The sequence below is a fragment of the Botryllus schlosseri genome, chromosome 6 (genome assembly GCF_051294905.1).
Source record: "Botryllus schlosseri isolate E-star chromosome 6, Bs_hap1, whole genome shotgun sequence".
Lineage (NCBI taxonomy): Eukaryota > Metazoa > Chordata > Ascidiacea > Stolidobranchia > Styelidae > Botryllus > Botryllus schlosseri.
Window position 1 is genome coordinate 23,068,143 of NC_137241.1, and position 12,629 is coordinate 23,080,771.

At 40.6% G+C, this 12,629-nt stretch overlaps 2 protein-coding genes across 2 annotated transcripts; both read right to left on the reverse strand.

The window, feature by feature from the left end:
• Positions 1-1,283: 1,283 nt before the first annotated feature.
• On the reverse strand, positions 1,284-8,643 carry LOC145441610 (cell division cycle protein 16 homolog). Its single transcript, XM_080319516.1, has 15 exons — positions 8,506-8,643; positions 8,391-8,445; positions 6,416-6,530; positions 6,222-6,360; positions 5,813-5,896; positions 5,573-5,749; positions 5,381-5,514; positions 5,192-5,321; positions 5,035-5,130; positions 4,687-4,790; positions 4,327-4,479; positions 3,603-3,719; positions 3,399-3,543; positions 3,174-3,318; positions 1,284-2,117 (listed from the first exon to the last, which is right to left on the reverse strand). Exons 1-15 carry the CDS (start codon positions 8,602-8,604, stop codon positions 1,381-1,383), a joined length of 2,430 nt encoding a protein of 809 aa, XP_080175642.1. The 5' UTR covers positions 8,605-8,643; the 3' UTR covers positions 1,284-1,380.
• A 10-nt stretch (positions 8,644-8,653) lies between these two features.
• On the reverse strand, positions 8,654-10,553 carry LOC145441613 (uncharacterized). The gene has a single exon (XM_080319520.1). It carries the CDS (start codon positions 10,416-10,418, stop codon positions 9,306-9,308), a length of 1,113 nt encoding a protein of 370 aa, XP_080175646.1. The 5' UTR covers positions 10,419-10,553; the 3' UTR covers positions 8,654-9,305.
• Between the last annotated feature and the right edge of the window lie 2,076 nt (positions 10,554-12,629).

Sequence of the window (12,629 nt, forward strand, 5' to 3'; positions counted from 1 at the left end):
CAGGTTTTTTGAAAATGTCCTCCGAAGACGCCTGAATGTCCTCCCTTGTGGGAATTCGTCCTCCTTTGCAGCTTTTAGAGCTAAGAAATGGGCATAAATGACATTAAATAGGAATTAGCAAATTCCAGCCAGACTGGTTAGAGTCAAGTGTACCTGTTTGATGCTGGTGTGATCAGACTAGATGACCTTCGCGGTCTTATCAATCATTCCTATCTAATACCGAATACTGTGCATGCATATTTTCTGTACCACCACCACTGTCGTGTGTCATGTATTTTGGTTTGATGAAAATAAAGACTCTCTCTCTCGTGGTTCGAACGAAAGTGACCTTTTTTTAGTTACCAACGGAGAATATGAGCGAGATAGTGTAATGGTTATGCGTCCGGCTTCTCGAGCGGTAGGTCGTGGGTTTGATCCCAGGCCGGGTCATACCAAAGACTCGAAAAATGGTATCCGCAGCTATCCTGCTATGGGCGCTCAGCAATTATACGGATAGCATGGAGGAGAAAAAAAACGGGGGCATGGGGCCGTATCGCAACTCCGTCGTCAAAGCATCTCGATGGTGCAGGCGAAAAAGAATATCATATCTCTCTCTCTGAAAGAAAAATTGTATTTCGGAAGTTGGGCCAGCAATTCGGCCTGTTTATTTTTAATCAACCAGCCACAGTCGGGAAAAATTTACCCTTTTTTTCCGAATTTTACTCCACAATTATAAATTTGAAAGCGTCCTCCTTTCCCGATTCCATAATATGGCAACCCTAGTTTACGCCGATTTTCAGTTGACCCTGTCCATTAGCGTAGCTGGGACGAATTGCCAATGAGGAGAACATTTAGGCGTCCTGGGGAGATATTTTCAATTCCTGCAAAAGCACAAATCCTAAAGGAGGGCGTATGGTAACTCTGGAGGCTGCATCAAGACTGACCGTCACTGTCCTGTCAGGCTTGAATACATTAACGATGCCCTGGTAAGAGACCCCACTTGGTCGTTTCGACATCCTCTCATTTGTTCATCACATCACGTGACTTGTGCGGAGAATACTCTCGCCATTAGTATATCTACCACTAGTTCATTACAGCTGAGCGACATTTGTGAGCTAGGTTACGTCTGAAATTTCTGATTTTGCTAGCAAATTCGTCTTCATCCAAATCCTCATAGCCATGCATAATCACAATAAACTCTCCATTCTAAAGTGCTTACGACATAGACAGCATCTATAACAATTTCAGAATTGATCTAATCAATAGATTACCGTATCTTTTTTTACCGGATATCAAACAATCAGTATCTCTACAAAACAATTTTTTTCGGGTAGAAATATATATAGGTATTAGGTATGTCGGCAGTGATGAATAAGCAATAATCCAAATCCTAAAAAAATATCAAGAATCAAGAGTATCGTCCAGCTCCATATCCGACAGTTCTATATCGTCATGCGAGCGTTTGCAACCCTGGGCTCGAGCTCGTCCAGGCGAAACCCGAGACACGGGTACCGGAACAGTAGCAGGTGTGCGTAATGTCACATTGGAGGATGTCGGTTGACCCTCCGTTAGCATTAAGATATCGGCATCGCCCATAGTCGGAAAGTCTGCACTCGCCGACACAAACGCTTCACCGCCACCCTTCAAAACCACAGTGGACCAGTCACCGTCCGCAGAATCAGACCGAGTTCTTGGCACACGTGACCCTTCACTACTAAGACGGTTGGTCTCGCCATCCCGTCCGGCAGTTGTGTCACCCTCCCTTCTGATCGGTGTGACCCTATCAGTAGACTGCTCTTTTGAAGTGCTCGGACTGTCCTTCAGAGCAGGTTCGGAAAATATCCCTTGATCACCCATTGACGCAATGTACGGAATTGGGGATGATATTACTCTTCTGGTCTTGGTCAGAAATTTCTTGGTACCTCTAATTGTAGTAGGCAGCGGGCGAGCCAACATCAACTCTTCGGGAGTCTTGTAACCCTCGACGTCTTCCGGCAGAATACTCGCTTTCGAGAGGATGACCCCCGCGTCGTCGGCCTGAGACGGCGTCTCCGCATCTACCTTTGTTACCGCCCCCTGCTGCGATTCTGAGATATCTTTGTTGTCTTTCATGGATTCATCTTGCGTGACACTGACACCTGTTAAGCAGCAAGCAGTTATGTCAGTTTATTGTTTTCTGTAACTTGAACACAAGTTTTGTGGTCGACGTCATGCAGGGCAGGCAACGGAAATGACAGGATGTAAGGCAAGGACTTCACAAACACAACCCTCAAATCCGTACTGGAAAATAGAGCCAAATTGACATTCACCGGTATATAAATTAATGACGCATAGCTATATTTTGGTTTCAGATGGCCATGCCATATGCTAAAGAATTCAAGTTAACATTGATTTAAACTAAACTCCCGATTAGAACTTGTTCCCAAATTTGAAGATAGATGTTATATCTTGAATCTCGCTACAGCGAATTCACAAGTTTTGCCTCACAACGCGTGTTGTGAAGACCGCTCATATACGTTGCCGCTCTCGCTCACAGTAGTGCAGTAATCTTGCTTTCTCGCATTGTTTTGCTTCCTCAGATGTAGTGAGGATTATTAGATCTAATCTAATAAATTTTCTGTCTGTCTGTCATCTCTCATCTGCATCAAAGGACGAGACTTATTAATAGGGATCACATTTCAAACATCAAAGAAATATTCAACCATTACCCCACGAAATAGAGCACCAATTTGTTTGCTAAAAATGCAGCTGATATTCCAATTTTACCGGGTTACCTCTCACGATCTACAACAAGCACGCTCAAGATGTCAATCGCGATTTACCAGTAGATCGTAAAGGTAGACCACCGAGCAGCCCCAATCATCCGTCACAGAAGTTGAAAAGCGCGCAAAGCACACCTTTGTCTTTAGCGAGAAAAATACGACAATATGATAGCAAGGAAGCAAAAATTACGTTCAGACAAATGTGACGAACTTTTCCTTAGTCAACAAGTTGGATTTGATTATGGTATTACCAGCATGTGAAAAGTAGATTGTGCTCTTTACTCACAGTCTACAGTAACAATATGCAAATGTTAATGGGAAAGTTACCACCCACATGACTACAACCATCTATCTCAGATAGGAGTAATCAAAGATTAGTTTGGCATTTGGGTTGCATCCGAATATTAACATCACAAAATTAGTTCAACATACCAAAATGAGACAAAGGAGGCGGGCCCCTCTCATCATCCAATATCATATCAGCTTCCGGGAGCGCAGACTCAATTTCAGAATAACGTGTCATGACATGCTCTATTAGGTTGAAGGCGAAGACATCGTCGTGACACAGTCCCAAGGCCTGCAGAGAATTATTAATAGTAGGCAGTCTGCATATGAAATCACCAAACGTATGCTCGGTGGAAGAGAGCTCAATTTCACCTTATGCAGGTATTCCAATGCGTCGGCGTATCTTCCCATGTAGCTGAGGATAAAGCCAATGCTCGAATAAGTCTCAGAACACTGAGGCGCCAACACTAGCGCCTGCTGATGGTAGTCGAGAGCTATTTCATAATTCTTCATTTTCCTGAGAGAAAAACGCCATTAACAAAGAAAAGATATCCTTACGCGCCGGTCATTACAAACCTATGAACGTGACCGAGATTATTTAACAAAGCTTCCCATTCTTCTCCCGTGATTTCATCTTGATTGTTCACGAGAAGTTCAAGGGCTTTCTCGAAGTATGTCAGTGCAGCGTGGTAGCTGTAAGCAGACAAACAATTTTGAGTTCTTAAAGCTTCATGCAGTGCTCGCCAAAGTATTGGTCACCAAAAGAGGACTTACTGATGATTTTGTGTGGGCCGCAGCTAAACACCGAAGTGGGAATCTCCCGTGAAAGAATTATTGAATTCAGTTATATTGTCACAAAATATGATAGCTCAAGTAGGGAGGAGTGATTTTATCTAAAGTACCTAGTGAGCATCTCGTAACAGTCAACTACCTTGTGTGCGGCAACTGGCATAGCCTACTACCCAGATCAGCCGTCACTAACACGGACAACATTTAGCACAGAACAAATATCTAGTAGGGCAGTGCTATCCAGTTGTATGGAAACCTCATTAACCAACGAAAGGTCACCGATTCTGTGTACTACTGTGTGCTGTAGTTCTGGTATTGCTGAAAATATTACACCGTGTTGCCGATACTTGAACATTAACGATCAATGCCATGAGTTCCAACATTTCTTACCATGAACAAAATGTGTATTTTTGTACTTTGGTATCTTAGTTCAATCACTGGTCGCTTTGGATAAAAATCATCAAAATCATAGATAAGCAAGGTAGCGAAAAATTTGATGAACATCACTTACTTGTTCATGGAGTAACTGGCCACTCCGATTTCATGGAGAGTGTGCGGGTCATCAGGACAAATAGCGAGCGCTACACTGAAGAACTTTTCCGTCAGAGTAATATTGTTTGTGACACTGTATTCCATACCGCTATACAGGTAGGGCAGATGCGACCTATGAGATATAAGATACAATTCACTTTGCAATATATATTCTCTATATATACGAGTCCGAAGTTCTAAATTAGGTTAGGTTGGCCCGTCAGGAAATCACAGTTCAAATGTAAAACAGTACTCCCGAATCGAAATAGGCATACACTTGAACGATCAATATTCAAATTGAAAATTGTCAATTTGTTGTACGTCAAAGATTACTCCTCACCCTTTCATCAGCTGTGTTGCTGTAAAATAAGCAGCCATGGCCTGATCATGCTCACCCTCCATCGCAAAAGAATGCCCCAACGCCAGCCAAGCAGGTCCATACATCTGTAAGGATCATTTGTGACCAAAATTTCATGTTGGTAATTTGACATAATAAACTTACGGAGATGAGCAATACCCTTGCCGTCAAATGAAAATCTGATTTCATGGCTCAAAATAGCAAAGTTACAGAATGAATTGTATGCTCCCATGTTCAGTTAGACTTATTATACAGTAGAAATGTGTTCAACTAGTCAAAAACATTCAACGACAACGATAATTGTACCATGACGACATACAATGATTGTACCTTGTCAAGCGTGGTAGCTTTGAGAAGATAACGTCTAGTGAGCTCCTGATTCTTCGGCTGGAGTAAGTAATAACATCCGACAGCAAACCAAGAAATCTGCGAAGACAGCGATTTCCTACATCCAAACCTCACTATCCGGAGATCACCAACAACTCACCGCTTCTCCCGGATATAGCTTGATGAGTTTGTGGGCGAGGTAATAAAGTTCATTTGACTTTTTGAATCCAACAAGGAGAACAATATGGAGAGGTAGACATTGTGGATGATAAGGATCACATTTTAGAATCCTGAAGAAGATACTCACACGTTTTTCTAAGTACTAGATAACACAGTAAGCAAATCGTACCCAGATGTGATCTTATAACTGGTCTTGAACTCGCAATTATAGTAATGTCGTTCCGCTAACGCTGCGGCTACTTCGAGGTTTTCATGCAGACGGTCCAATGAAACAGGAACCTCGAATTGGATAGGTTTGGTATACTGAAAATATGATCAATCATCGGAACTCTTAGCAAAATAGTAACACAAATATTCCTACTCGCTTGATCTTTGTCCCATACAGAAACATAATCAATTCCTTCTCTTCATTCGATTTGCAGTGATCTGACAGTGGCAATGAATCTAACAACTCCTGCTCGCCAGAGGGATTGAGTAGTTGGTGGGAAATCAGCCTGTCGTAAGCTTCGTAACAGAAGGCATCGGCGTGCAACGCTTCCTAATGGCGAAGTCACGCATTTGTTAACAAAATTTTACACTCTCAAGTTACATATTGCCATACTTCATAACACTGTGCCGCCAATTGCCGGGTTTCTTTCGCTTCATAGATGTCGCCTTTCAGTAGTAAGAGTGGGGCTTCCATCTCCTGTCCACCACAATATAGGTACAATTAGATAAATTCCACTTAATAATTCACACAAAACATAATTAGGGCCATTTCTTATTGCTACTAAATATAGCATTTAGATTTGACTTGGTTGACACAAAATGTAAACAGGGCCATTCTAACGCCAATTGATTATGGAATATTATACTTAGTTGACTGCCATTAAAAAGACTACCTTCAGTTGTTTCACTGCAAGAGAAAGCTAGTGCCCATCTCGTCTGGGTAACATTGTTGGCTAGTTTTAACAACACTACCTGACGATTGGATATATTTGCAAGTTAATTTTATCAAGTTGAAAAATTACCTTGTCCGTCGGTACACCTGGTACATTTTCAAACTCCATTATCAAACTTTTTGATACTATCTCGTAGTTTGAGTCTTCCAGTAGATCCAAGGCAGACTGCCATTCTTTGCACTGAGCAAAACATTTTGCGGCAAGGTATCTGCAGAAGCGCATTGGTGGTGAGGAGCTAGATGAATTTTTTTCACTACACTTACCGAAAGGCATTGAACTTTTCATGTAGACCCCGATTTTTAATGAATATCGCAGCTCTTTCATACTCTCCGACACAATACATGCATTGAGCCAAGCAGTATACATCTTGAACTTCATCTAAACACAGAAGGAACTGTTATGATAGGAAAGCAATTTTCGTTATTTATGTACCGTCAAAGTGAATAGAGCACTCACAGCATCAAGCCAAATGAAGTAATAAATATTTTTAGTCCTAACATAGATCACAAATCAGTAACAACTCTTCATGTATTTTATTAAACTCAGAACATTTAAAATTGGCTACTGATTGGATTCAGTCATAAGCCGATATAAATATCATATTTTACATCTCACCACCTCATTCAGATTTCCTTCTTAGCGAGACTGATTGCCATATTTTAAGGGAAGGACCAGGGTTGTAACCAAGTCACGAGATTCCGAGTCACAAGTCAATCTCACTTTTATAGTTTTGACTCGAGTCATTTTCAATTCACCACCGAGTCAAGTCTGAGTCCAAGTCATGGAGTAGAGTGTTGAGTCCGAGTCCAAGTCATTGTGTTGACTGATCAGTTCCGAGATAATGTCATCTAAAACCCACTTTTTACAACTCTGCTCGGTGATATCGATACCTTCGCATTCATAATATACTACTTTTAACAGTTTTGGCAGCATTTTCAAGTACCAGTACTGATAGACGAAATAACAAAGTGTGATACCTTTCCTATTTTTCAAAATTACAATGAAATGCCTGTCTTGGTAGACCCAGTCTCGAGTCATATGACTTGGTCTGAGTCATGTGCAATGACTCGAGTACAAGTCGAGTCAATACACAAATTGACTCGAGACGAGTCACAAAAAAATCGCGACTCGAGTCATTACAACCCTGGGAAGGACATGAGAACAATATTCATTATAGTAGGGCTACCATACTGCCTCCTTTTTCGGGTTTTTGAATATGTCCTGCGAGGACGCCTAAATATCCTCCTTTTTGGCAATTCGTCCTCCTTTACAGCTTTTAGAGCTAAGATGATCGATTGATTCGAGTGAAAATGGGCATACATGACACTAAACAGGAAATAAATATATTTTGAGGATTTTACTCTAGTTTTTTAAGCCTGAAAATTTTGAAAAAGTGACTTCCTTTCCCGATTTCAAAATATGGTAACCCTAGTTATAGTCCATCACTCGCTTGCAAATGCCTTCCCTAAATACTCATGACCCTATTGGTTACTCAAACTGGAACACCACTGAGCAAATTTATTTGAACCCAAGCCGATACATTTCCAATACAACACGTTTCATCTTGGAAGATAGGGATAGCCCATCAAACAACCAAAGGCGTTTAAAGCAGTCACCATTGCTACTGAGTAGAAGAAGACGAAACACCATAGATATGTACTTTATGTAGGCTACTAAGCTGCAAGTAGAAGTAGCAAATTTCCAGGGCATTAAAAATTACTTAACTAGAAGTAGAAAAAAGCCAGCAAAGTACCAAGTACGTGGTTTTAAAAGTCGATTTTAGTCCGGCTACGCGTACTTTCAGTAGTAAATCGGAGAAGGGTTATCTTTCAAATTACCAGATGCATCTTTGCGAGGAACATAAAATAGGGTTGGCACGAAATAGGTAATGCGGACGTTTGAGCGGGTCATTCGGGAGTCGAGTCGGAGTGATGAACTTTTTTTTGGTCTACACAGCAAGATTCTCATTCAAAATCAACTTCTTCAATTTTGAAAAACTTTTCGAAAAAATTTTGTAAACCAACTTTTATGATTTGATGAAAGTGTCCTCCATTCCCAATTCCAATATATGGTAACCGTACATGAAATGTCTAAAGACACTACGAACAGGTGCAATTTTCAAAGAAATATAAAGCTAGTGTAATAACGTGAAATCAAGATTTTGGTAGCTTCCACACACTATTTAACTTACACAAATTAATAATGCAAATACGAAGAGCAATAGACGAGGAGACTTACATCCAGACAAGGACGCCACTTTATCAGCCCAGAAGAGCGCAGTTTCATAACAGTGCTGCAAAGTAATTGAAAGTTCATGTATCTATGCAGGAAATATGGACCAATATCAAACTACCTTATCTTTATATCTGTGCACAAGCTGACGGAGGTTCTTGACCATTTCAGTGCTGGTCTCTTTCTCATCTTGACCAGGAATGTCCTCGCGCTCGTTCATTTCAGTAAATATTTCGAATAGCCTACATCAAACTAAGTGATTGTGGCAAAAATTTCAAATGAAATTAGCAGCACGTATCATTACCAGCAAAACAAGGCACATCGTCACCGACTAGTTACCTAAACCCTATTACACGCCACATGCAATGGGCGGTAGATCGCATCCTGACAGTAACGCAGGTACTATTCAAGTAAGAAACAGATCACAATAAAAAGCACAAATCGCCCAGCTTTCAAAAGAATGATTCACATATATTGGCAGTACAATAGAGCAAGAACAGCAGTGATCATATAACCTTGATAATACAAGAAAATTTATAACACAGATGGCATGGTACAAGGTAAGTCTATGCCACACAAACACATTCAGAATTCTGATGGGACAAAGAATATTTGTCTGTCAACCCCATCCAAAAGAAAGAATTTGTATTTCTTCCACATCTGCGCATGTCTTCGATGGGAAGAGAGAAGGAAACAGAACAAAAGCGTTTCGCAAACTGTGTACTGAAGTTAGATTATTATTAAAACACCTTTACAGTTGCAAAAACTGTCCAGTGTCCAACCACAATTATCAAGCATCAGAGCGCAAATAGTATCAAGTCATTCTTGCAACAATGTCAGATGCAATTCACCAGCAAAGACCATATCTCAAACTCCATTGCACCTGCTGAACACGGCGCTAATCATTTTCCAAAGGCAGAATCAATCACTGTCAAACTGTATGGAGCAAACTTCCATACTTATTGCTCCGCCTCTGTAGTTTCCCCGTTTCAGTTTGGTTTTCTCCCTTTTGAAGTTTTTACCTTTCGTGTGCTTCAAAATATTATGTGCCGCCTGTCCCCAAGAATCTCTTTTGCTGCCGAATGAATTGTCGGCAAATCTGTTATCGATGTCAATTTCCTCTTCGCGTACTCTTCTGAACGGTGTGTTAGGGGTGTTCTTACGGGAGGACTTGCCGTTTGACTTTGGAGTTTTCGAGAAAGAGTGGTTATTGACGGGAGTAGCATTATTCGGAGTATTGGAGTTTGACGGTGTTGGCAATTTGCCTTCTTTTTTCTTGTCCTTTCTAGGCGGCGGTGTTTCTTCGTCGGAACTGGACGATTCTTCTTTAGCGGCCGGTTTCCCATTAGATTTAGGGGTTGCAGCCTTATTCTTTCCATTGGACTTGATCGATGTATTTTTTGCATTGGTTTCATTCTCAGATGAATCATCAGATGAATCATCTGTCGATGATTCTTTTTCATTTTTCGTGGACTTCATTTGTTTTACTGATGACACTGTCTTTGTCGGAGTATTTTTACTATCATCTTCCGAAGACGAATCATCCGAACTGGATGAACTTTTTTCCGCAGTCTTAGCAATCGGTGTTGCAGTTTTACCATTTTTCATGTTTTTTTGCAGGTTCTGTTCCGTTTTTTCAGGGATTTCTTCATCTGATGATGAATCTGAGCTAGATGAAGAGTTCTTTTTATCCTGTTTCTTTTTCGGGGCATTTTTATTTCCGTTTTTCCCCACTTTGCTCACTTCATCTGCGGATGATTCATCAGAACTCTCCTCACTCGAGGATTCTTCTTTAGTGGCAGTAGTCAGTTTAGCTTTTTTGGAAGCAGGTGCCTTGGTATCAGACTCGGGACTTTTTATTGAAGTTGGGTTTGACTTTCTCCATGCGTCATAAAAATCTGCAAGTGTAGGTTCTTTCACTCCCGCTGGTTTACACTTAGCATGCTTAGAGAACTCTTTTGCCAGCTTCGTCATTTTCCTCTGAAGGAGGAATCGATGGATATATGGAGCCACATTGTCTTCGCTAATATCCATAGTAGAACCTCAATAATTCGGTAAACGGCTGCAACTGAGGATTACGCGCTACAATGACGCCTGTATAGCTGTGGCCTTTCAAATCGAGTTAACTTGAGGCACACATGTTTTCATCTTTATTTGCTGGTGCCTGGTAATATCAAGCGGTGCGCATCTCGTATTCCCAATGTTGTCTCCAGCGGAGACAATTGAAGCGTAGCCATTTTGTCTCCTTGGCTACCTAGTCGTAGGAAATTTTACTTGGGCGCTTATGGGTTTACGCATTGTACCTTCATAAAACGGACTAATAATCAGGTACTGTTAGTTATCAGCCGTCCATCTTTTGATATTGCGTTTATACTAAACCATTTATTCCTATAACTTACAGATTATAACATCGGGAATTCTGGGAATAGAATAAGAAGTACGATAGAAACAGGAGATAACTCAGATGTCAGAACAGCAGTTAGCTATAGAAGTAAGATTCACAACTCTGAACTAATATCACTGATCACTGGGTGATCCTTTTAAACTTTTCATCCATATGCATTTTCACATCCATGTACAGGTGATTCCAAGATAATGTCGAGGGGGGGGATCAGTCGGTCAGGTGTGCTGTGCTTATGGCTGTACAAAACGTTTGAAGGCAGTATCGAGTTTGTGAGGAGTTATAGCGAGGATGAGGAAATACAGTGTAAGCGGCGATATCCACTTACTTTTTATCCGTGAAATTTTAGCATTTATAAGGGAGACAATTTTTCATGTAACACTTTGCTGGAAGCCAGCTTGACACTTTGAAAAATTTTCTATTTACAGATACATGAACAGATGATTGTATTATGCATTAGTTTGCAGCTGAAGGAATGCTTAAGAACACCTGATTATTACTATGGTATGTGTTCAGTTTCCCTTGGAAGCAATGATGCTCTAAAGAACGAATGGATTAGAGACATCAAGAGAGAAAATTGAAAGCCCTCAAAATATTAAAGGATCTGCTCCAAAGAATGGAAAGAGCTCTGAAACAATGGAATGAGCAAGAAAGAGCCGCGGAATAGAGACTAACACCGAAAAGAACTGTGACATCGAGCAGACGAGCACTAGGTCAAGGTGGATGCCAGTTTGAGAAACTGCAACTGGTCGTTCGGCATGCTCCTATCTGTGTGTGTCTTGTTCAGATGAAAATATAATCTGACGATTTTTGATTTATTTTCACCAGCGGCCTGACTTTTCCGTGCTTAGTAGCAATTTGGTCGAAAAGCTGTCACAGACCCAATGAAATCGTCTCGAGACCCTCACTTAAATAGGGGGAATTTCTACGGAAATCATTTATGTATAATTATTAGGGCGTTTTTTTTTTGACATGTCAAAATTGTAGCGTTAGGTCAAAATTTGTCAAAATTTTTCATCAAGTCAAAAATTTTTTCGACGTCTGCATTTCGTTTGTATCGTAGATTTTGCACTGTCGGTATACTTATCATTTGATATTTTACAGCTTGTAGCCTATTTTATAGGCCTACCGTTGTAAACGGCTAATTGTCTGCTCATTGTGAATCGTAAACGGTCAAATAAAACAAATAGGTAGACATGGTGTTGTTCGTACCGCAATATCCTATCTGAAGAAAGACTTCTTGGACATTGCATCATTCTTACATTAAGAAGCGCACGATGAAAAATTGTGATGTAGACAACATTGTCAGCATAGAGCAACACGGTGTGTCACCAGCAGTGTACGCACAACTTGAGTGTTGTCAGCCAACAACTGCTGCTGTTAAACGTCTTTGGCAAGCTTCTTAGTAAGGACATGCACTTTCTACCCAAGAATGTAGGGAAGTATCTCTCGTACCACAACATCTTTTAATTATTTCTACCATAATACATATTGTAACCACTGGAATTCTTCATAGGGCCAGATTTCGGTAAAATATTGTTTTTTTCATGTACAAAGTTGCCTGTTTCTAAGCCAAAAACGTTTTTTTTCAGGCCAAACTGCGTCGTTAGGACAGTCAGTTCCAGCCGGAAATGAAGATTGAGTGGTACAATTGTAACATTATGTGGGAAAACACCTAATTTGCATACGTTAGGTCAAAATTTGGTCAAGTTTCAATTTGGTCAGCCCTAATAATTATACATAGGCCTACATACATCTAGCTAAAAATCGCCAAAAGAAAATACTATTGTACAGAACTAGTTCCATATATTTTGACAGTTCTACCATAAAAATCTTAAAACCTC